The following is a 26,246-nucleotide window of genomic DNA, read 5'->3' as shown; positions in this document are numbered from 1 at the left end:
AATATGAAATGGTAGGGGAATATATTAGCATTACCAACAGATCCATCACACCTTGTTTCACTTTTTATGGTTGGCAGGGCTGATAGGGACTTTGTGTTGGTTGTTGGTGGTTTGCATCCCTTTATGACCACATTTTTGGAAATATATTTAAGAGTTCAGGGTACTCCATTAGCCTCCTGACACAAAATCTCAACCCAGTAGAACAGATTTGAGATGTGGTAGAATGGAAGAATCACAATTTTAATCTGAAGTTGACAAATCTGAAGCAACTACCTGATGCTATTATATCAACATGGGCAACTAACTAATATCAATCAATCAATTAATTGATATTAGTTAGGGTTAATTGATGATGGTGCGTTGATTACACAAGAATATGAATATTTGAAAGATGAATAATAATGTCTTCTGTTCCCTGTCACTCTCTTACGCTATTCACATCGCTGGGCTATTCACAAAGCGCTTCCTAGTTCTACGTCAGAACGCTGGTTCTCTATTGGCTGAGCACCACATGCATGCGTTGTGCTGCTTACATAAACCGGGTAGGAAAGTGAAACGAAGAGAAAAGATTTTTTAATAAAGTAGTTAATTTTGTTTAAGAAAAAAGTATTCTCAATGCTTCATAAAATTATTATTAAACCACTGCAGTCACATGGACTATTTTAATAATGTCTTTACTACCTTTCTGGGCCTTGAAAGTGATTGTTGTGTTGCTGCCTATGGAGGGGTCAAAGAGCTCTCGAATTTCATCAAATATATCTTAATTTGTGTTCTGAAGATGAACGAAGATCTTTGTTGGAACGACATGAGGGTGAGTATTTAATGACAGATTTTTTTTGGGGGGGTGAACTGACCCTTGAACATCTTTCACCTATCAAATCCCCCAAAAGTCAAGATTCTCTACATCATCTTCCAACTTTTGTACTAGTTTCACTATAAATACTACTGCAGTAATACTGCAATTTAACAGATTATAATGAACAACTGTATGATAGGGTGCAGAGAACAGACTGAATTGAATGTTAAGCCATGGGTCTAGTGAACAGGACTGGAGCCAAAGAGAACAACTATCTTTTCTCTCTCTGAACCCCAAAGCGCACAGTCTGCAGGTGGTGAAGGAGCAAAGGGCAGGCGGAGTAGAGTGGTGCTGCTGGAGAGAAGCTGATGGGTGGAGATAGGAGGAGAACAAGGCCTGCTACACTCAGCTACAGGAAGGCTGCAATCAATAATTCACATCATCTGTCACCACGCGCTCCACTGGACCACTCAACAAACAGCACAGACAAATTAAAGTAAAAACACGCAAGAGTCGAGCAGCCCGGCTCATCCACGTCTATGCACCGAGGAAGACAATGTGCGCAGATGGTTTGGATAACGTAATCACGAAAGAATGGGTAGATCAATCATGTGGAAAAGGAGGACAAATGCAAAAAACAAAAACACTTAACACTTAACAAACACACAAATGCAAATAAAAAACAAAAAATAAAACCTCTAAATGTTGAGCAGTTATGAGTTTCAAGAAAGGTTCAATTTTTCCATCCATCCATCCATGGGTCAATCTATACCATTCCATCAAAGCCTGTACACATATTAATTTCTGTCCTGTTATGTTTAAACGTTGATTTTTAAACGTTGAACGCTATTTATTTACTTACCATTTCCATTTTCATTGTAAAAAAAAATACTCATCTAAAGGATTATTAGGAATACCATACTTTGACCCCCTTTTGCCTGTAGAACTGCCTTAATTCTTTGTGGCATTGATTCAACAAGGTGCTGAAAGCATTCTTTAGAAATGTTGGCCAATATTGATAGGATAGCACATCCAGAGCACGAAGCTCCCATTCCACCACATCCCAAAATGCTCTATTGGGTTGAGATCTGGTGACTGTGGGGGCCATTTTAGTACATTGAACTCATTGTCATGTTCAAGAAACCAATTTGAAATGATTAGAGCTTTGTGACATGGTGCATTATCCTGCTGGAAGTAGCCATCAGAGGATGGGTACATGGTGGTCATAAAGGGATGAACATGGTCAGAAACAATGCTCAGGTAGGCCGTGGCATTTAAATGATGCCCATTTGGCACTAAGGGGCCTAAAGTGTGCCAAGAAAACATCCCCCACACCATTACACCACCACCAGCCTGCACAGTGGTAACAAGGCATGATGGATCCATGTTCTCATTCTGTTTACGCCAAATTCTGACTCTACCATCTGAATGTCTCATCAGACCAGGCAACATTTTCCAGTCTTAAACTGTCCAATTTTGGTGAGCATGTGCAAATTGTAGCCTCTTTTTCCTATTTGTAGTGGAGATAAGTGGTACCCGATGGGGACTTCTGCTGTTGTAGCCCATCTGCCTCAAGGTTGTGCGTGTTGTGGCTTCACAAATGCTTTGCTGCATACCTCGGTTGTAACGAGTGGTTATTTCAGTCAAAGTTGCTCTTCTATCAGCTTGAATCAGTCGACCCATTCTCCTCTGACCTCTATAGCATCAACAAGGCATTTTCGCCCACAGGACGCTGCATACTAGATGTTTTCCCTTTTCACACCGTTCTTTGTAAACCCTAGAAATGGTTGTGTGTGAAAATCCCAGTAACTGAGCAGATTGTGAAATATTCAGACAGGCCCGTCTGGCACCAACAACCACGCTACGCTCGAAATTGCTTAAATTACCTTTCCTTCCCATTCTGAATTTCAGTTTGGAGTTCAGGAGATTGTCTTGACCAGGACCACACCCCAAAATGCATTGAAGCAACTGCCATGTGATTGGTTGATTAGATAATTGCATTAATGAGAAATTGAACAGGTGTTCCAAATAATCCTTTAGGCAAATGTATATATATAGTCCTAATTTTACGTTTACTACACATATCTCTTTAAAAGTTAAACATTGGATTGAACATGCTATTTATAATGAGACAACTGACCTCCCAAGCAAACATTTCTTACCTGACCTTCACATGTCACTGGCTGTCTCATGGAGGTATTTGAATATAATTCTGATGGTGATTTTGGGCTCATGCAGATATGAGAGTGTGTGCAAACAGCGAACAGGTGTAATTTCACACTCCGTCGAGTGGCTGCTCGAATCCTCTTTAATAGCCACACGCAAGGCTCTGTCAATCAGCACAGTTCTGAATTTTAAACACAAACACGCAGGAGTCAGATCATGTGTACGAGGTGCTTCCTCCCCCCCCCAACTTCTCACTTTCCCCACACTGGGTTTGAAACATGCCAATAGACAATTACGTTTTGTTGTTTGTGTGAAAATGTTAACCTCAAGCAGTGCATCTTAAAGGCAGGGGTAGATGATTTGTTCCAGATTATTTATTATTATTATTATTATTATTATTATTATTATTATTGCCATATTATTTGTTATGCTGGTTGGAAATATATTAACATCCTAAGAGCTATCACAAAATTGTATTAATGCATTATACTCCACCAGGTCTATTGCATTCTTAAAATTCTGGCCAGTTTATAATACCAATAATATCAAAATCAACTGCAGGCGGTCGATCCTTTTCCTATGTAGCACCTAAAATCTGGAACAGTCTTCCTAGCATTGTTCAGGAAGCAGACACACGCTGTTGTCACAACCACATTTCCTGCACCATCGGAGACGGACACGTATGCCACGCCCACTGGTTCACAATCACCAACATTCTGATCACCTGCACATCATCACCAGAGCCACATATAAGCACGACAGTCACAAACACTCATCGTCGGGTCTTGCAATGATTACCATCCTATGACAACCGGCTACTTACCTGGCTTGCTACTTACCTGGCTTGCTACTTACCTGGCTTGCTACTTACCTGGCTTGCTACTTACCTGGCTTGCTATTTACCTGTCTTCGTGGTCTCCATCTTCATCGTCGTTTTTGTCTTCACCAGCGTCTCCACCATCTACAAGGAAAGTTCAGTCATCAGTCAGTTAAGGTTTCTCTTTGTCAAGATACCATATATAGATATCATATTAAGATTTGTTACCTCTGTTAATTAAACTGTTTCACGTTACACTTACCTCTGTGTCTGACAACTGTCAGTTTAAATCTAGAATGAATGCACTTGGCATTAGTCTCTGAGTTTGAAACTATGTTCTGCGTACTGAGACACATTGCATTGGTTAAAACAGCACTGTACACGTGCGTACCGAAAGACTCCTAACCAAATTTTCTGGTACGTGTACTGTTAAACCCCTAATGGCAACTGTTAAAAACATCAGTTTTATGGAGACCTCCAGTATATTCTCCTCAGAGGCTCTGAAGCTGAACATTCTGTACATAGATGAGCACTACTCAGGGGGGTGGCTAAACCTCAGTGGTCAACAGTAACTTCATGCATGCACCACCTCCTGACCTACACAGACTCATCAATATTTGAGGTGGTACTTAACGGACAAAACTGAGTGAAGACCATGCCAGGGGCACCTGGGGCGGACAGGGAGGGGATCTCATGAGGACAAGATGGGGTCAGTCATACCAATGGGGCTAGAACTGACCCAGAAAAACATCTGAACCAGAGCCTGTATGTAGACAACAAAACGTAAAGTTTTTTTCTATGAATACCTCAAGCAAAAAATAAAATCTCATGCACTGAAGCACAGAATCTAAGATTTAAACACTCATCCATTTTCACTATCAGAAAATAATTTCCATTATTTTGTAAATGTAAGGATAGGATAACCTATAAATAAAACTTTAAAAAGACAAGCTTTAAACAATGATTATCACCCTACAGCAGGAGCCTATCAACGTTATCTAAAGTCTTAAAATTATAAATTTGGCAGATGCTTTTAACCAAAATTACTTGCCGTTGTTCAGCATACATTTTTGGGTGATATCCAGTCATTTAAACCGAAACCCTTGCAAATGGAAAGTCACAAAAGTTCTCCATGAAGATTTTGCTTGAGTTCAAGTTGGTCTGGCAAATGCAAAAGTGACTTCTGTGTGGTCGGTGCTTCATGCATCACTACACTATTGACAATAGACCTCTTTTACCCATTATTTTTTACTGAAATGTCATAATCATTTGTAACTCTCTACATAGGTAGCAACTCCACACAGAAAACACGTGATTTAAGTTTGTAATCAGAATGTTGCTAGAGCAAATAAATGCTGGTAGTACATTTTATGCCTTAAAGGGTCATGGAACCCCAAAACAAAGATGTAAACAGATATGTATAGGCTGCACATCATTTAAAACACTATGGGTACTCATTAATGTTCTTCATATGTGAAAAAGTTATTTTTGCATTTTTCAGAGCGATTTTGAGTCGGAGCAGCGTCACAAATGCTGACGTCAGCGTGTGCTTTTGGCCCAAGTATGGGCTGCTGGGGACATGCTGACGTCAACCGTTCCGAGCGACTCTCGATATACATTTCTGACATAAAGCTTATTTAGTCCAATCACTGCATTGTAGTATGCTTACAAGATAATTTAGTTAATATGCATGAGACAGTCACTTCTGTCGGGCTCGTCTTCCATCATTATTGTATGTTAGGGAAGTTTTGAAAGTAGCGTGCTGATACGAAGTAACGTAAGCAAGCTATAACCGGGCGCCAACTGTGGAACCCTTTGCTACAAAGGCTCGGTAAAGTAAAATAAACTTGAGGAATCGCACGCCGAACCTGCAAGCGTTGACTATCTAATTGTCAGGAGTGCAAAATAACCGATCTGTAGGCTAATTAACAATATTTTTGATGAAATATCAACAAGAATCAAAAGCCACATTTGTTTATTTGTGGTCATAGACATGCACTAAACCGCATGTGTTCGGGCTCTTATTTCCTTCTTTCCACACAATACCCATCCCACCTTTTCACAGTCGACCACTTCCTTTTAAAAAAAACCTTTTTAAATCGAAGGTATGAAAAAACACTGCTGCAGCAGGGGGGTTTCATGACCATTTAAAATGCATTTCAGTAGGGATGGACTGGTCATGATTTTGGTACTTTTACACAATGTTTGATACCAATCTTTCATATGAAAGCCACGTTTCTAGCGTTTCTTTTTATACATATATATAAATTACGGCACATGCTTTCAATGCAAAATGCTGAACACAATTAGTACATGCGTTCATGAGCTCAAGGCTAGATTATTGTAATGCTCTACTGGGTGGTTGCCCTGCTCGCTTAATAAATAAACTCCAGCTGGTCAAAAACGCAGCAGCTCGAGTTCTTACTAGAACCAGGAAGTATAACTATATTAGCCCAGTTCTCTCAACATTGCACTGGCTCCCTATTAAACATTTAATATATTTTAAAATCTTGATAATTACTTACAAAGCACTAGATGGTTTAGCTCCCCAGTTCTTGAGCAAGCTCTTAACACATTATACTCCATCATGTCTATTGCAGTCTCAAAACTCTGGCCAGTTGATAATACCTAGAATATCAAAATCAACTGCAGGCTGTCAATGCTTTTCCTATTTAGCACCTAAACTCTTCATAGCATTGTCCGGGAAGCAAACACACTCTATCAGTTTAAAAGACTATAACTAGCCTAAAAACATATCTCTATAACCTGGCATGCACATAGAACATTATCAGTTTATATTATTCAACGCGTCCCTGAAGTGTCTGCAGGGAGCGTGTCAATTAAACTCCCCCCTGTAAATTCCGCATCGACACAACATCCTCATTAAACCCATCTCTGGCATGATGACTCCAATCATTTGAATATTCTGATCTAATATGACCTGACCTGTAATGTTGCCTGAATCATAATCATACACTGTTTGTTCATTGGCCAGAGGAGAACTGGCACCCCGACTGAGCTTGGTTTCTCCCAAGGTTTTTTTCTCCATTCTGGGCCTGAAGGGGTTTTGGTTCCTTGCCACTGTCACCTTTTTCTTTTGGTTTGCTTCGTTGGGGACACTAAATTTTCAACTATACTACTGATTTGCCCACATTGACACTATATGATAATTGAAATGAGCGGATGACATCATCGCTTTCTCCAGATGAATTAGAGCGGAGACTGCGAGCCAGGCCTTCTCATCCAACATCAGTGCCTGACATTCAAATGTGCTTCTAGAAGAAAACTTCCCATAAACACACTCCTAAACTTTGTGGAAAGCCTTCCCAGAAGAGTTGAAGCTGTTATAACTGCAAAAGATGGGTCCACTCAATATGAAACCCTACGGATTTAGAATGGGATGTCATTAAAATGCATGTTCATGTAAAGACAGACGTCCCAAAACTTTTGTCAGTATAGTGTATTTCTAGTCCTTATTAGGTGATGGTGAGCATATGAACAGTTATCGCATTCTGTTTATATTTATCAAACAGTAAAAACGCCCTTATTCCTGCACCCAAAACCTTTTACCTGATTACAATTTATTACGGATTATTAGGCTCCATGTATACACAGTGAGTGATATAGAGTTTCTTTGGTTACTACACAAAGCAGCTGTGCCTACCTTATACAGAGGTAAGAGGAAAATAATATGCCATTGAAAATTTTCTGAACACAGTCATTTGCCTTCAGAGAGACATTCGGTTGAATTCCAACACCAATTCAATATTTATATTTTACTTGCTTTATTTCAAGCATCGTGAGTTTGTTGTGCCTGATACTGGCACACTCTCCTCTCCTGATACTGGCACACTCTGTTCTCCTCTCCGGCATGTCCAGTCTTGGGTCCGTGTTCAGGCCCCTGTTTACAGACTTTGTAATATTTCCTCACACATTTCATTTTGGGAAATGATTGCAATGCAGTTTATTTGAAAGTCCAGAAAAAGATTGACCAAAATGAAACCTAAAAAAAAAGCATTCCGATGGCCAATGGAACAGTGCATCTTCACTGATTAGATAGGCACTTTGGGAACAGAAACATGTAAAGCCAGTACATCCAGTACCTTAATTAGGGTGCAAAATAACTAATAAAGACATTACGTCTCTCATTGGGTCTTTTGTACATAAAATAAAAAGAATAATGTCCCAAAATTAAACATTCAGCTGACATTGAAGAAAGTGGGCAGTGTTTATGTTCCTCACTTGGCTGAATGGTCTCAGTTAACAAAATCAATACTAGTGTGCGTGTGAAACCAGGCCTACAGGGGGTGTGGCCCAACTCCCATGGCAGGATGATGCACACACATCAATTATTCAGCGGCCCAGGCACATGAAATGCTCAGAAAGGTCAAAGGTCAAACACTAGCACCCAGTGGTGCTCCAGGTGCGACACTCGAAAGCAAACAGAAAGTATAATCTAGTTGGCAAGGACTGTCATGCTCTGGATGTTACCTATAATGACAGGCTAGATATTTTCATTAAATGTTAAAATTTCTTGTTCCTGCTAAACATTGCATTACCTATTCAGAGTCAGAATTACACCCTGACAAGATTTAAGGGGCATACAGAGATACTGCTGAATTTGTTGCACCACCCAATAAGCCGCACAATTTGAGATGAGTGAGGGTAAGGGCAACATTCTTCATCAACTTGGTCTGTTGCCATCAATATGGCCACAAGTACTTAATTTTAGCATACATATAAATGCGGATAAGTAGCACTGCTCTATCACTGGTTTGGGGGATATACAAATACTCAATCTCCCACATGCAAGCAACCACTAGGAAGCTTTCGAGTTTTACTGCACTTCTGTTTCTTTCGATTTGCCATTGGTCCCAGGCAGCTTTCATAAGTAAAACCTTCCGTGCCTTCATCTCTTGTAGGTCAAAGTCAGCAGTAGGGAGATTTAAGGCAGTAGATTTAAGGCAGTAGGGAATGTAAAATAACTGAAGTTAATGCCATATGTTAGCATCTCACAGATACTGAACTCTCAATCCTGCAATTCATTTATAGATCTTTTTTTCTAGTCTGCCATGGATATTTAAGAGTTGAATGAGATATTTTGTATTCATGAAGCCATGGACTAAGCATAGGTTCATTTGTCCCCACAGCAGATGGTGTATCTTATCCTTCATGTGATCTGTTGTATTCTTAAAGACAGGGTTTCCTCTGACCACAGACAAGGTTGAGTGGCTGCTTCACAACAGGCCAGAGCTCAAGTTCAGGGTGAATTCCTACACGAGCCTGCATTATTGTTGCCTACGGCCTGGGGCTTGTGCAGGCAAAGGTCTAAAACAACCAATGTTAAGTGTATGATTAGGAAATCATACACTTCGGGGCAGCAGTGACTCAGTGGTTCATGTAGCTTGTCTACAAACCGAAAGGTTGGTGGTTCGATCCCTGGTTCCACCTGACCAAGTGTCGAAGTGTCCTTGACCAAGACACCTAACCTAAGCTGTTCCCGATGAGCTGGATGGCTGACATTGCCGTTGGTGTATGAATGGGTGAAAGTGAGGCAAAAATGTTTGTTCTTTGGATGGCCATAGGGTCTGTTAAAAGTGCTATATAAATGCAGTCCATTTACCATTAGGAAATGCATTTTCAGTAGGAATCAAGTTCAGGAATTTGCTGCTAATAGACTATTCCTCACAGCTTCAGGATTCTCATTTCGCTGATGTTGACACTCACTGGCGTACTGCTTTAATTCTATCCCTAACATTTAAAGCAAGAGGTCATTGTAATCTTCCTCTTTGGTGTGTCGTTTTAAAGGTCATGTTTTGCCTGGATACCCACTCTTCTATTTACCTAACCCACCCCCATCAGCATACGTACCCTATCCTACCCTATGCCAGCCCCAACCTCTGGGTCCATTAAAGGGACGGCTGATGCATGTAGCGTTAAAGGGGAAGGCAGCCCAGTTGCGGGCCCCATGTCTGGGCCAGGACTGGCTCATGAAATATTGAGAGGTCGTGTCCCTTCTAGGAGCTGGCTCACTCATTCTTGGTGGAGGGAGGCTGATAAATATTTTAGACTGCAATCTCCTGCTTGACAAACTCTCCCACATGATTGGGCAAGAGCGTCCCTGCTCCCCCTTGCTCCGTCGCTCTGCCCCACCACCACCCACTTCTGCTTTTTTTTTTCTTTTTAACCAAATTTCATTTATGGGGAAATTAATTACGCCCGGTGATTTTGGCGAGCACACCCCACAACCTCCTCGCTTATGGGGCCTCCTGGGGCTCCGGTGGTCCCATTGAATGAAGTACCATCCATTTTTTATGAAGAGCAGGTTATCGTATTTAGTCAGATTAAAACAGGCAATGAGGAGAGGGTTCCAAAGAAACAAGCAAAGCAGAAAATGCACCTTTCCAAGTATCATAACCGATTTAGTTTAAACTCAACTCAACATTTACAGAAAGAACACTTTTATGGGAACTTTCCATAGACATAATGATTTTTATACTGTGCAAACTGTATATTTTAACACCAAACCTACCCCTCACAGAAAACTTACAGCATTTTTACATTTTCAAAAAACATTATTTAGTCTGATTTAGAAGCTGTTTTTCTCATGGGGACAAAAAAAATGTTGGACACACATGGACAAGGATTTAGCATAATGCCATCATTTTGGGAAAATTTTGTCTTCATAATGTAGGGTTCACCTGGACCACACGCATTATTTGTGATAAAGACAATCCAGCAATAAAAATTTTCTTTAACATACCAAGATTCAAATTAGACTTGCATTTGAAAGGCTTTAGCTGTTGTTCTGTAGTTTATATTGCATTTTTTTAATGACTGAAAGCATCGTTGTCAACAAAAACACCTTTTTTTCAACAAAAGCATTGATCATATTAAAGTTTAAAATTTAAATAAATGAATAATAAAATACATTTACTGACATTTTAAAGTAGGGTGAAATGGCATAATCCACTAAATAAGCAGTGAGCGTTTTTATAGTATAATATAATTTACTGCTTCAAAAATAAGCATTTTATCCAAAACAATGTGTGTGGATTTATAGATTTGATCTATAAATCAAATCACAGATTCAATAGGGATTAAAAGATATCTACATAGCAATTGACAATACATCTCCTGGCAAAGATCCTATCCAAGATTACATTTGAAAAACTACTGTCAGGTCTGTATCTCAGAAATATATCACCAGCCATAATAGCTCACTATGTGGTCCAAAGTACAGTATTTTTACACTAGGCTGAGTCAATAAAAGCATGTTCCAAGCAAGGGTTTGTAGATCTGAAAAATGCTGGAAAAAAGGAACATTATTCTCTGTGTGTTCTTTCGGCATCGCAAAGATCACAAAGAGCAGAGAGAGGCAAGAGAAATGAATTTTACTCAGTAAGCCCTGAGTGGCATTGTAGCGCAGTGCCAATGGTTAGACGGCTCACCTGGGGGCCTTGCCATGTCAGGACAGTACCTGGCATCCCGCTGCTACAGCCTGCTAAATGATGCAGAAGCTACCAGACAGCCCTCTTACATGGGAAGGCCAATGGCACGTAAAAACAAGTGGGCAGGATGAACATCCGCCTACTCAGCAGGGCCAGGACAGGGGCCAAGGGAGGCTTTACCTCAACCAGAGCAAAGTTCTGTAAAGAGAGAGAGAGAGAGAGAGAGAGAGAGAGAGAGAGAGAGAGAGGGGGGGGGGGGGGGGGGTGGAGGAGGGGTGTGTTTCTGTGTATCTTCTCAAGATGAGATGCAAGCAAACAGAAACAAATTCCCTGCTGGTCCCCACCTCTACGAATTTTTCCTTCTCTACACACACCTGATATGACCTGGTAAACACACACATACAGATCCACTCAGGCATTCAAAATCATGATTCTGTGAACACACATACACACAGGGCAGGGCAGAGCATTCATAACATCCATGCTTTAAAGGACAAGGCCACAGGGAGAGTCAGTGAGCGAGAATCGATGAGAAAGCCGTGTCTTTGTCAGGGAGGTTAGGATCCCCACTAAAGGGGCAAAAGGAAAATTCAGTAAAGCGGAAAGACAGCAGCCATCCTACTGCTTCACTCCTCTGGGCCCACACCATACCCCAATCTCAACCTCCAACTCGCAAAGCACACACTCCTACAAACTGATACAATCACATGTCACAAAACGTTCAATCATCTTAGAATCATTTATTCATTTATTATATTTGTACAAATTATTTGTGCATTTATACAATGTCCTGAAAACAATCCCAAGGATCTTGTGGACATGTATATGGGTCAGTGGAAAACAAGAATGTCCATATTAAAAGAAAGTAGTGCGGTCAAATCGATTAATCATGATTAATCACATCCAAAATAAAAGTTTGTGTTTACATTATATATATATATATATATATATATATATATATATATATATATATATATATATATATATATATATTTGTGTGTGTGGGGGGGGGGTCAGCAATACAGCCGTTTCATCACAAGATATTACAACATAAACAAACCAAAATTACTAAAAACTGTTCAATATAATTTAATCAGTGTCCATTTGTAGATAAATTATATATATCAGCGGTTCCCAAACTTTTTTTTTTTTTGAAAAAAAAAAATCCTCCTCTTCTAAGAGGATGTGACAGACACAGGCTCAGTAACAGAAAGCACGGTTATTTTCAGCCGCATAAAAGAAACATTGTAGCATTAGGCCGCTATTCAATGACGTTGGAGCTAGCATCATCATCATCATAACACAACGGTTATGGAAATTAGAACGACAGTACATTGAATTAAATTGCAATGAAGTTACAAACAAGCCACAACATTAACGAGAATAAGGTCCGAGATAGATCAAATAAATAAAAAACGAGGATCAATCTGAAACTTTTCAAGTGCAACAATAAAATTAGCCTACACACAATACACAACATAATAAAGTAACAAAGAGTTACTTTAAGATCTCTTTTGCCTCCAAATCCTCACTCTCTCTTGATCCCTCTCCTCCTTTGTCACTAACTTTATCATAAAACGTCCCACTTGACAGTTTCCCTGATTTCAGCCAGTTAAGCATATATATATATATATATATATATATATATATATATATATATATATATATATATATATATATATATATATATATATATATTTATTTATATGCTTATATATATGCTTATATATATATCTGGGGCTCGAGCACCCACGGAAAATACCGAGCACCCACGTGTGCCAGACTGCCGGTAGGCTACATTCATTTAAAATTAAACATTGAAGTTGGTGCTATGTGTCACTGTCAGTCGCCTGCTCCAATATCCTATCCACCAATTTTACTGTGTGGACTTGTGTGACATTGATTCTTAATTTCCCACAAAGCTGATCGCGGTTACGTCTCAGAAAGATATGCTACTTTACGGATTTATTATCAATTAAATAGGTGTGTGTGTTCATGTCAGCCGCTGTCCATTTCCTAAGGTTCTGAAATGCAAAAAATCACTTATTAGAGGGTAACACCTATTTTAGCTCTAGGAAAGTGTCTATTACCAACACAATTCAATCAGAATCATTATACTGTACCTAACTGTTTTATAAAACATGTATATAGGAGAGTTCAGACTGGTGGTCATGTGATAATGGCAACGTCATACACACATGATGACACGGAGGTTACTGTTGTTCGTAAAGCAAGTTACTCCTCCCACTTCTGCTAGTTTTACTGAGATGTCTTATCCCGTGCGAATTGCCCATTAATATTACAGATGTCCTGAGGTAAAATTATTTACCCCGACATCTCAATGTTAATCTAATCATGTCCGAAAATGGCTTAAGGTATCAAACGCACTTCTGTCAGGACCACTATCATCAAAGATGATAGACAATTAGCATATAGTTTAGATTGGCGGTATGGTTCTGTTCTGGGCAAGAACTCCCTGTGCATCATGAATAACAGCAGGGAGAGCAGTGACAAACCCCCCAAAAACAATACTGATATCCTCCAATCACAACTAGTGAGAGCCACAAGCATGCTGCCAATAATATCAGAAAGCCTTAAGCAACAAGCATGTTGCCCTTACCCAGATGACCTAAACAAACATATTGCCAAAACAGCAAGCAGGATGCCTATACTTGAAGTTAAAGCAACACAGCATTTCCATGAATGATGTGCCATCTGGAATAAAGTGAAGATTGAGTTATCAATGCATCAGTCGCTGCTTGCTTATGGTTCTATATCAGCAGTCCAAGTTCCAGTTCTTGAGTGGTGAATGCTACTACCGCCTGCTGGTCTGGACTTTTATTCCCATCATGCAGATGTGCATGTCTGTTGTCCATAGTCTTGTGGTAATCCTTCATCCGTGTAAGCTGTCTTAAATAATCTTTACTCAATATGAATATGTGTTCCTTCTTTGAAACATCAGATGACCACATTGGGCATATTACCTCCGGAGAAACATGATTTTGGCTGATAATACTGAAGGGGCTTATATATGAAGGCTCTGATAGGCATTCTATTCTCATAGGTGGATGTAGTCAGCTGATGAGAGACTAACGTGCTCTGCCAGAACTAATGGGGAATGGGGACAGGAATTTATATTGGCAATGAATGGAACTAAGACAGTGGGATTTCATATCTCTTCCGAACATGGGACGCCCACATTAAGTACATGATAACAAAAGTAAGTCGTAGAATCTACTTTCTTTGTGTTGCTAAAAAGCGGGTCTCCCTTCTGATGTTTTAACACAAATGAGAATTCTAGCCTAGTATGGGGTGGATAACCTAAAGGTCTATCTGATGAGTTACAGGAGGTTTAAAAACATTGCAGCCAGATAAAAGGTATTCTGACATCAACACATTTTACTGAATTAATTCAGGACAATCCAACACCTAGTTATCTACAACAGCAGCACAGGAAATTTGCAATGCCGAGGAGTAAAACAAAAAGACATTAACTTTTAGGTGTCTGATTGTATGAAGTCTATTTCTGCTATTTTTTTCCTGTGAATTTGGGCTGTATAACCTCACAGAATATAATGATAATATTATATCAGAATTATTGGATTGTACTTGCTCTTTAGATTGTTTTAAACAAGGTATATTAGTTACTATTTCAGCATGTCTACAAGCAAAGCAGAAAATACCACACATCTACCCAAAGCACTCTGGGCAAGCTCCAGTAGCAAACCTAAGCATGAACCTTTTTACTTGTCTTCAATATGACAAATCTGACCAATTGCGATCAAGAAATCCCGCGTATAATTTTGAGAACCAATGAGAATCTTCTGGTAGCAGAAGCTCCCATTTGGGCAAGTCTGGAGACTCATGACTGTTAATGAAGAGGGAGGGATTATTGTTAATTAGCCAAAATCTGTAGAATACAAAAAGACCAAAGGGCAGCATTTCAACAGTGTGACTAGCTGTTGAACAATGGCAGGAATTTGGTATGCAGTGCAGTCTCTAGCACTTTGTGTGTGGTTTTGTGCTTTCTGTCATGCTGTTCCACAGTGGAGTAATCTGCCCCAGAATCCTCAAGCTCTGATGTTACAGAAAACTGACCAGCGCCTTCAGAAGCAAGTTAGGCAACAGTTTCCTCAGTGGGTTCAACAGCAAGCTAGTCAGCAGATTCAGAAGCAAGCTAGTCAGCAGGTTCAGAAACAAGCTAGTCAACAGTCTCCTCAGTGGGTACAACAGCAAACTAGTCAACAGTCTCCTCAGTGGGTACAACAGCAAGCTAGTCAGCAGGTTCAGTCTAAGCAGCCTGTGGTGCAGGCGGAGCCCCTTGACAAATGTGCTGTAGCTGATTATGAGCAGATCCAATGTGGCCAAGATGGTATCAGTGGTGCTGATTGTGGAGCGCTCAACTGCTGTTTTAATGGACAGCAGTGTTACTATGGGAAGGCAGGTAAGTGTTGAGTCAATGTAAAGGGGTTCATGTTAAATTTCTCTTCAGCAATAAACTGATCTCGTACCCTGTTCCAGTGACTGTCCAGTGTATAAGAGATGGTCAGTTTGTGGTAGTGGTGGCTAGAGATGTTACTCTGCCTCGATTGAGCCTGGATTCAGTCCGTCTACTGGGTGGAAATGACCCACCTTGCAGTCCTGTGGGATCCACACCTTCCTTTGCTATATACCAGTTCCCTGTCACTGCATGTGGCACAATCATGATGGTGAGTAGCTGCTTGTGCTTTTCTGCTTAGAATGGACCGGATGTCAACAGTTATTATTTGCAGGAGGACAGTGGATATGTTGTGTATGAAAACAGGATGACTTCCTCGTATGAAGTGGGTGTCGGACCCCTTGGTTCCATCACAAGGGACAGCCACTTTGAGTAGGTGATTTTTACACTTTAGCATAAATGTTAATACTTGACATTCTACAAGCTCACTGTTTGTTGTCCAGGCTTCTCTTCCAGTGTAGATACTCTGGTACTTCTGTAGAAGCCCTGGTTGTGGAGGTCAACACTGTTCCTGCACCTCCACCAGTAGCTGCTTCTGGACCCCTCAGGGTGGAGCTTAGACTGGCAAATGGTCAATGTGTCACCAAAGGCTGTGCAGAAGGCAAGTTTCTGCCCAAGTATGAATGATTTTCTACAACTCCAGGTTGCAGTTTCTGTTTAAACTCTGTTCTTCCTCAGGGGATGAGGCGTACACGTCCTACTACAGTGACGCTGATTATCCAGTCACAAAAGTCCTGCGGGAGCCTGTGTTTGTTGAGGTGCGCCTGTTGGAGAGGACTGACCCCAACATTGCCCTGATGCTAGGACGTTGCTGGGTGACATCAACCCCCAGTCCACTCAGTCTACCCCAGTGGGATCTTCTGGTTGATGGGTGAGTAAGGCTGGTCTTCATCCATCTAGTGTGCTGTAAGGCATTTCTGACTGCCCCTTTGCCTTTCAGATGCCCTTACTGGGCTGACCGTTACCTGACCACATTGGTTCCAGTGGCTGGATCTTCTGGTCTTCAGTTCCCAACCCACTATAAGCGCTTTGTTGTGAAGATGTTCACATTTGTGGATCCAGCATCACTGGCTCCTCTGCAGGAAACCGTATGCTCCACAACCTTACCTGAACCCTTGATATTAGTCTTTTTATAGTGGTTTCTGTGGCTTGACCCTTTTCCCCCTCTTAGATCTTCATCCACTGTAGTACATCGGTGTGCCATCCCTCTTCTGGCACCTGTGAGCAAAGCTGTGCTAGGAAAAGTGAGTGCTTGCTGTAAACTGACTTCAGGAACTATGAGAATTAGTTTTTCTAAATGCACCTCACGATTCTGCCTTTCTTTTCCAGGAAGAGATGCTGAAGTCAAGACAGTCTCTAGTGGACAAACTGTGGTGTCTAGTGGAGAAGTTACTCTGGTCATGTGACTTTAGTGGTCTTATTAAACTTAACTCAACATCAGTGTCTCCTTGGTATCACTTTCCAACGCTGTTGGCTCTTTCATGACTGTTCTGTTTGCTTTATTGGGCAGCTAACCTAAACTACAAAGATTTTATGTGCAATGGGTTGACTTGGAAAGTTCAATGTATGTGTGGCTGTGTCCCCTTTCATAATCAATGAGTCAAGAGTCTGTCCATATAAACCTCCCCTGTCCACTTGTGGAACACTTCAAGCTGGTGTCAGGGATTACCTTCTAAAGCCCTTTTCAGGTGGGATTAGTTGACCATGGGGATGTGGGGGTAAAGTAACTATTACCAGAGGTTTAAGTCCTGTCCTAATGTGCCACTTCTGTTATCATTATGAACAACGTCAGTGAAGATTATCTAGATCAGTGGTTCCCAAACTTTTTTACCTGCGCACCTCCTTCTATGTCCTGAATGGGTTGGTGCATCCTCAATACCCGCTTAAAAAAAAAAAACACAAAGCTGTGTTTTATTGCCATATAGAGACTTGTGAATCATGCGCAAATAACCAGAACACGCTGACGACAACAGCAAAAAAGTTTCAATATAATGCAACAAAGCTATGCACAAGCTTCCACTTCTAAGAGGATGTCACAGACACAGGCTCAGTAACAGAAAGCAGTGTTATTTTCAGCCGCAATAAAAGAAACATTGTAGCAATAGGCCGCTATTCAATGATGGAGCTATGTGTCGTCATAACACAATGGATATGGAAATTAGAACGACAGTACATTGAATTAAATTGCAATGAAGTTAGAAATGATCCACAACATTAAAGAGAATAAGGTCTGGAAAAAGATCAAATAAAAACTGAGGATCAATCTGAAACTTTTCAAGTGTGACAATATTAGCCAACACACGAAACACAAAAAAATAAAGAGATTTTAGTTTCGGTTTAGAATTAGCGCTGGGGGCGGGTTGCTTGAAATGTAGGTCAATTGGCCTATTATTCTTAATGAAAAGCACAACACACAATGACAAACTCACTTAAATAGACACTTTTACATTTCATTTAGAAACCAAATCTTCCATGATCATCTCGTCTTTTTTATTGTATGGAAATTCCCATTAAAAAAACACCACTATTACATTTCCTCTCGCGCACCCCCTGGTGGCAGCTCGCGTACCCACACTTTGGGAATCCCTGCTCTATATTGTTGCAAAATTAAAATTGTAAAAAAATGTTGCCTGGGGTCTCTGGAGACCCCAAAGACCCAGCTGGGGGTGAAATGCTGTTTCATGCATACTGAGCTTTTTACACTGTTAAAGACTTGGATTCCCATCCTAAACATAGACAAAGTTTCAAAAACTAATGTTGGACATTTGATGGAGTATTTCTGTGTTAAAAATACTCCTTCCGGTTTCTCACAAGTTTCGGAGAGTTTTTTTCGAGTATGGCTCAGCTTGACGTTAATAGAACGGAAGGTCCTTGTATGGGCCGTACGGGGTCTTCAACGCTTCAGCACAGCATTCCGGAAAGGCAGCGCTGCATTTGAACCGATTTGAACGCAGAAATGACGGGAAGCTTCACAACATCGCTTCAGTCGCATCGCAAAGTGGATCTCCACACTCCAAGAAGTGTGTTTTTGACGGAGCGGTCCCAGCGATAAAGGTTCGGTCCTGCTTTGGAAGCAGCTTGTGAGTAAAACTGCTTCAAATGTCTATGCTTTTGCTTATCGTCGCGTGAGTAAACATTAGTAAACGACACGATCGCGTGCTTCGTCATTCAAATGCGCTAACGGACTCCATTGTTGTTCTATATAATTTAACGTTACACTAGTCTGACGTGCAAAACCGTTTTGCTTACTACTGCTAAGGTTTACGTTAGTCGCACACAATAGTCCATAAACCGAATCATGTCCTCATAAACTGCGAGTAAAGACAGACAAATGTTGACAGGCCACTAAATACAGTACATATTCCACAGAGACGGACGTCCTGCTGTTGCTGTTTCTATTTCAGCCTCCGAATTAGATTCTGGATCATATCTATTAGCTGAGATCGATAGCAAGGGTTTCTCCATGCTTGAGGACGTCACCGCTTTGCGCATTCGTCATTCTTTAGCTCCGCCCACACGATACGCCTCCAGGCGCTCGTTTTTTTCCGGAAAGACTCGGTACAGCCCATATTACTTTTATAAATATAATAAAAGTAAAGACTTTTCGGAGATATGAAGGATGCAATACTACTCTATAGGTACTCAAGATTGACATGAGATTGACTGAAACTGAGTGTTTCAGCCCCCCCCCCTTTAAATGTTTTACAAGCGCATGTCATGTGATTATATTTTGAGATTTCTCTAAAATGTTAACTGATGTTTATTGCCATGTCTTCTGAGCTTTCATTCAGTGTATTGCCTCTATTGTTTAGAGGTGCAAACTGCTATATTCAGTTTATTAAGCACACATTTACACCTCTGCGACCTGGTTATGGTGCTAATTATTATTCCCTTGTCTGCATTGTATTTACTAACAACTCTCTATTTAAACTGTTCTATTCAAACCTAATTTCTAAATCAAACTTCTCACTTCACCTTCTCTGAGACTCTGTCAATTGCCTTTCTTGCAAATAAACATTTAAGTAGTTTTACATTTCAAAAATGTTCATAAAAATAATAAAGTATTTGCTCAGTGGGAGAGCATCTTAGGGCAATCTAGCATGTTAGCTTAGCACACCAGCAAAACAACAATTTATAAGATTAAATTCAAAACATGAATTTAATCTTATAAATCTTATAAATTGTAAAGACTGTGTGTGTTTATTGTCTTCAAACGTCTATCTGCATGTTATAGCGATTGCTGGAAGGTTTGTTTATTTCAGGGAGTTCAATGTCACATGGTTTGTCACTTCTTCTTCATGGGTGCCATATTTTGGGTAAATATTGAAAAAAAAATACTTTGCTGTATAGAAATTTGACTCAAACATATGAGAATCTATCAATATGTCTCCACATCTGCACACATTTGAACTAAAGCCCTGGGGGATGTTGTTTTGTCGTGAGTCTTCAAGACAATAAGAATACTTAATGTCACTTTGATAATAAAAAAGGTAAAAGGTAAAAAAAAAAAAAACTATTCTTAGATCTTTTTAATGATGTATATTGTGTAACTACTTTTAATGAGGTCTTTATAATACTTTTGTATGTTACTTGTTACTCTGAATGATATTTTTAATGATGTCGGTGTAATTACTTAGCCTGGCTCTGCCCTCCTACGTACTTCCGCTCAATTTTCATTTTCCTTCAGTACTACGTCTGGGACTGCTGTGTAGTCTTAGGTTTTCTCCGAACAAATTTTTACCGGTCCAATCAGCGAACAGAGGGAGTGGCTGAGAACGATGACGTTGATGTCGAGCGCTAGTTTGAGATGTACTTCAGTAATGGCAGCGGAGAAAGATGCATACTAAACCATTCATTGCATTGTGGCACCGCTGCCAAATTTCCAGAAGTTAAAGCCGGAGCAATAACAGTCTTTGCTGGGGTTTGTTGGTGGCCCTCCAACAGGGTAAATTCGGGAAAAGTTTAATTTTCCAGATCGCTTCGTTAGTAATGAAGGAGTTGGCTGAAGCTATTCAGACAGTAACGTTAACTGTTTCTCATGGGGTCGGAAGGTATTGCCATCATTTAAGTTACAGGGACTGGTCAGTTATTTTATTGCCGTCCGTCTCTCACCACCCGCGTAAAAATCCCCGGCCAAGTTACCTACTGCTTTTGACAAACGCAAGATCGTGTTGATGTAAAAGCTGTCCGAATCCACATCTCTGGGTTTTCAACAATATATAATTTCAAAATTCACTGTTTGTATTTCCTTAAAATGCTGGCAAGTATTTAGAAGAGCAATGTATTTCATCACCGCTCAAACAAATTAAAATAAAAGCACTTAAACATTTGAATTGGTCCGTTATTTATAGCAGCATTTATTATCATACCAAGCATATGACATTTTATTTACAGCATACAATGATGTTACAGACCAGGTGAGCGCCGCGTTCCCGATCACAAAACTCTCCTCTCCACCGTGGCGTGAATAAATCACAATCCGAATGCATGAGTGTAGAGGATCGTGTGTGGGGTAAGGAAGAGGACACAGGGGTCGGCTGGACTACTGACGTTTTTATTAATAAACTCAAGGTAACTTCGTGTTGGCACCAAAGTGCACGCTCAACTCAATCATTCGTCGTAATCACTTCCGGGTTGCGATCATCCGGGAACTCTGGGGGACACGTCAGTAGTCCTTCTCTCTCTCACTGTCTTCTAGTGATGGGAAGTTCGGTTCTTTTCCGCGAACCGGTTCTTTCGGACAGTTCGTTTCAATGATCCGGTTAAAAAAACCGGATCACCGGTTCTTTTACGTCTTTACGTAATGACGTCATTTCTATCATCCCGGCGGATGAATATACATTCAAACACATCCATATAAAGTATTTGTAATCAAAACTTAGTATAGTAATAATTATAATTGACATCATCATCATCTTGGAAACATTTTTTCATTTATGTTTAGCAACAGCACTCAATACAGTTCACAAAATCGAACTGAATCGATTTACAACATCTACTTCAAGATATTAGTTTTATTTCTAGAGAGACTGTCACTGTCACTGTCGTGCACACACTGATGTTTTACACGGATTAAATAAACTTACATTGACATAATACTTACACAAATCCTCAGTTCACCCGGGCTCATGTATTATCAGCATCAGCTGTCCCAGTCCGAGAGAAACAGTTCGGTTACGACGCTCTCACGCATGCTCAGTATCTCAGCTCACCGGTTCTCAGAATCGAACATGTCCGAAAGATCGAATGTGTCCGATAGAAACGGTTCTCGATTCTGTACCAGTGATCCGTTGCAACCGGTCGATCTGACTCGAGAACCGCTGTATCAGTGTGTGTGTGTGTGTGTTGTGTGTGTGTGTGTGTGCTGAGCACAGGGTGCTGAGCTGCGAACTGCTGCTAGCTGAATAGTCTATATCATAGGCTACTGTTTTGATTACATCTATTTTAAAATCTTTATCGACTTAGAAATTAAATAAGATAAAAGCTGTTCTTGAAAATATCATGCATTATTGATAAAACAAATAAATGTTTAATTTGACCGTTTTACAATCTATTGTTTCCAAAACTTTAAAATAATACAGTGACAGCTGTATTATTTACAGACAGCTGTATAAATACAGACAGCTGTATTAATGTTTCCAAACGTGATTAGTTTTAAATACACTTAACCTGCATTTCGTTCCTCTGAACAAATAACGCATGCGCAGCTCATCGGCTCATCGGTTCTCAGTATCGAACGTGTCCGATAGAAACGGTTTTGATTCTGTACTGCTGATCCGAGGGTCCGACAACCGAACCGGTACGTTCGGTTACACGCGCATGCTCAGTATCAGCTGCTCGTGAGTTCATCAGATCTCTCAGCAAAACATGTCTCACTTCAGCTAACGATTGGAGTTACAGCATCTACTTCAAGATATTCGTTTTATTTCTAGTTTGAGAGACTGTCACTGATGGCAGAAAGTTAATATCTACAGTATTTGTGGGATCAGCCCTGATTTGAGACGCGAACCGTTTAGAACGATTCAGTTCGATTTGGTGAACTGGTTCGACCGGTTCACTATAAAGATCCGGTTAAAAAGAACGATTCGTTCGCGAACCGGACATCACTACTGTCTTCCGTCTCTCCAGAGCTCTTATACTCTCCCCGCGCCAATTACTGGAAGGAGAGACAGGTGTTGGTAGTTTGTGTCCAACCCACTCACTTAAGGCGGGCGTACACTGTGCGAATTCGGACACTCGGATGGTCGTAAGATATTGCAGACGCTACGAGTCATTTAATCTGATCATCACATCAAATCAGCTGGTACACGGCACGACTGTTTGCACCGCGAGCCGGCCGCGATCACACGAGTTTTCATGTAACACAGACACCGGAGCTTTCAATGTTGCTGCTATAGCTTTAGATACAAAAAATAAAGAAAAAAGAAGTGAACATGATTTGTTGAAAAGCAGAGAACAGCCATTCCTTTTAACCGAAACAACCAGAGGGAGAGAGAAGAGTACACGTGAGAGAGAGAAAGTGTGTGTGTGTGTGTGTGTGTGTGTGTGTGTGTGTGTGTGTGTGTGTGTGTGTGTGTGTGTGTGTGTGTGTGTGTGTGTGAACTCAGTATGTGGCAGCCACTGAGCTGAGCGTATGTGACGTGCTTGTGCATGATTTGGCAATAGGGGACAGCCATATGCTGGTAAAAATCGGGCCGACTCCCCGAACTTTTTAAACATGTTTAAAAAGTATCGTAAGGTCGGGAGGTGCTCTTAACGTGCTCGGCTCGTCTCGTATTTCCTCTCACACAGTGCGCGCCGCGACCATACGAGCATCCACGATGTCCACGCGATTTCTCCCGAGAAAAAAAAATCGTCTGCAAGTTCGTACGACAGCAAAAATCGCACCGTGTACGCCCGCCTTTACCGCTTGTCTCCCGCCTCTCTCTCCTGCTGCAGACCTCGCTGAACCACGCCCCCTCTGCCACAATGAGTTTTAGGTTTTATCCTATAGTTTAATTACTGAGGTGGCATGCACATGTGCACTTTTATTTTGTCGGATTTCCATGAGTGAAACAGGCAAAGGCCGCATGACATACATCACGACCAAACGTTAGCGATTGGTTATGGCAGATCCAGAGTGGCTCAGGGCAGATCCAATAGTTTTAATCCTCAACAGGGTGCCGCCTTTGCGGAAATAAACCCTTGTCAATGGAGAGTGGCCAGACTCTATGTACAAATGAAATGTATGAGATTCTGGTAAAACCAGGCTAGTAATTACTTACACTTGACAGTAATTCTGAGCTAATTTAAGCAAAGAGAGCTTCAGTGCATCCTCGTCCTCGCGAAGCTTAAAAGTACTAGCCTATTTTCCTTAAACCTTGAGTATACATCTTTTATTTCATTATTTTCAAAACCATTGTAGGCTAAAAGTGTTTTCATGACCTCATGAAGTGATTTGGAGGATAAAGGTCTTTCAAAAATAGTGAGAAAAAAGATCTAGTTAGTAGCCTAGAAATCTAGACGCGAGTGTCGTCTAGCAACTCTCAATACACTTCTGAGCTGTAAAAGCCAAACTCTTGTTGGGTCATTCACATTGGTATAGAGTCGGTGGGCGGGGCTTAACATAATGATGGCCGAGTTGCGCTTGTGTGTTTCTAGTAAACACAGAAACTGGCAAACGGTGGTCTTTCAAATCAGCTTTGACCGAGACTCTGGAAGACTTGGATTTAAGCTTTTCTCTGAGAAGAACAAAGAACGGCACAGAAGTCACGGCACAGAAGTCACTCATAAAATGGGGAAGATGTGTTCAGAGTTTTGCCGACCGGATACAACGTAAATTTTATCTGTCAACTAGCTCTGCTTCACCTTCGTCGCTCTGGTTGGTTGTAGCGCTATCCAATTGCGTGCAAAGGGAGTTTGAAAGACAACCGTTTATCCTTCCCTCGGATTGAGCCCTGTCAATGGTGAGTTTCCAGACCAAACATCTTGATGTGGGTCTGGCTTGTCAGACTACCTAGTTAGTTCTTTTAATTAGTTTTTTTTTTCTTCTTGATATCACAATATCAGTTTTGACCCGTTATGATATTGTGATGTGATGATATGACACAGCATGTAAATAGACCCACACACAATCATGGACACACTCTAGATTTACTTATCAGCAAGGGTCTAAACTTTTCATTAATTGTTATTAAGGATGTGGCACTGTCTGATAATTTCTGTATTTTCTTTGATATATCAATCTCTCCTGCCATTGAAGCTAGATCTGTCTGTGTAAAAAAGAGATGCTTAAATGAGAACACTAATGTGCTGTTTATGAAGGCTTTATCTCTAACACCAAACATATCTGCAGACTCTGCTGATTTTCTCCTTGACTCCTTTGACTCAAAAGTTAAGAGTGTAATTGATTATATTGCTCCTCTGAAAGTAAGGAAAAAGAGTGGCAAACAAAAGGCACCATGGAGAAACACAAGAGCAGTTCAAATGATGAAAAGACAATGCAGAAAATCTGAATGAAAGTGGCGGAAGACAAAACTTGTAGTCCATTATAACATCTATAAAGACAGCCTTCATGCTTTCAATGTGGAACTAGACAAAGCTAGACAGACCTTCTTCTCAAATATTATAAACAGAAACATTAACAACACACACACTCTTTTTGCTACTGTAGACAGACTAACAAACTCCCAGAGTCACATTCTCAGAGAAATGCTCTCAGACAGCAAATGCAGCGAGATCGCTTCCTTCTTATCAGAGAAAATCAAAAATATTAGAAAGGCAATCAGCACATCCTTGAGTTGCTCTGGGGTCAGTCAGATCAGACCAAAACCTCAGAAAGTTACTATGTCTGACTTCAAAACAATTGATGGTAAAATTTTAGAAGACACAGTACAGCACCTTAAAACATCAACCTGTGCACTCCCCACTTCTTTTATTCCAAAAGTGTGTTTAACTGTTTAGAAACAGATCTCCTAGAAGTGGTCTCCTACAACTGCCCTTATAACTTGTATTGTTAAGCCTCTTCTGAAAAAGAGAAATCTGGATAACTCCATACTGAGCAACTACAGACCAATCTAAAATCTCCCTTTTATAGGCAAGATCATTGAAAAAGTTCAATTGAACAAATTCTTTAACTCAAACGGATACTTTGACAATTTTCAGTCTGGTTTCCGACCGCATCACAGCACAGAGACAGCGCTCATAAAGATTATAAATGATATTCGCTTAAATACTGATACAGGCAAAACATCAATTCTGGTTCTACTCGACCGCAGTGCTGCATTCAACACTGTTGACCACAACATACTTCTTGACAGGCTGAAAAACTGGGTTGGGCTTTCTGGGATGGTCCTCAAATGGTTCAGGTCATATTTAGAAGGGAGAGGTTATTATGTGAGTATAGGAGACCATAAGTCTGAGTGGACATCCATGACATGTGGAGTCCCACAAGGGTCAATTCTTGCACCACTTCTATTCAACCTGTATATGCTGCCACTGAGCCAAATAATAAAAAATAAAAACATTGCTTACCACAGC

The 26,246-nt window shown here is 40.6% G+C and overlaps 1 protein-coding gene across 1 annotated transcript; it reads left to right on the top strand.

Annotated features, from left to right (window-relative positions):
• Positions 1–15,165: 15,165 nt before the first annotated feature.
• On the top strand, positions 15,166–17,168 carry LOC137046401 (zona pellucida sperm-binding protein 4-like). The gene is made up of 8 exons (XM_067423600.1): positions 15,166–15,674; positions 15,752–15,939; positions 16,003–16,100; positions 16,172–16,329; positions 16,407–16,599; positions 16,669–16,816; positions 16,900–16,972; positions 17,058–17,168. The coding sequence occupies exons 1-8, from the start codon at positions 15,200–15,202 to the stop codon at positions 17,132–17,134; spliced, it is 1,410 nt and encodes a 469-aa protein (XP_067279701.1). The 5' UTR covers positions 15,166–15,199; the 3' UTR covers positions 17,135–17,168.
• Positions 17,169–26,246: the final 9,078 nt, after the last annotated feature.

This window comes from Pseudorasbora parva, chromosome 18 (assembly GCF_024679245.1).
Source record: "Pseudorasbora parva isolate DD20220531a chromosome 18, ASM2467924v1, whole genome shotgun sequence".
Lineage (NCBI taxonomy): Eukaryota > Metazoa > Chordata > Actinopteri > Cypriniformes > Gobionidae > Pseudorasbora > Pseudorasbora parva.
Note: the sequence above shows the minus strand (reverse complement) of the source record. Positions and strands in the feature narration are given on the sequence as shown.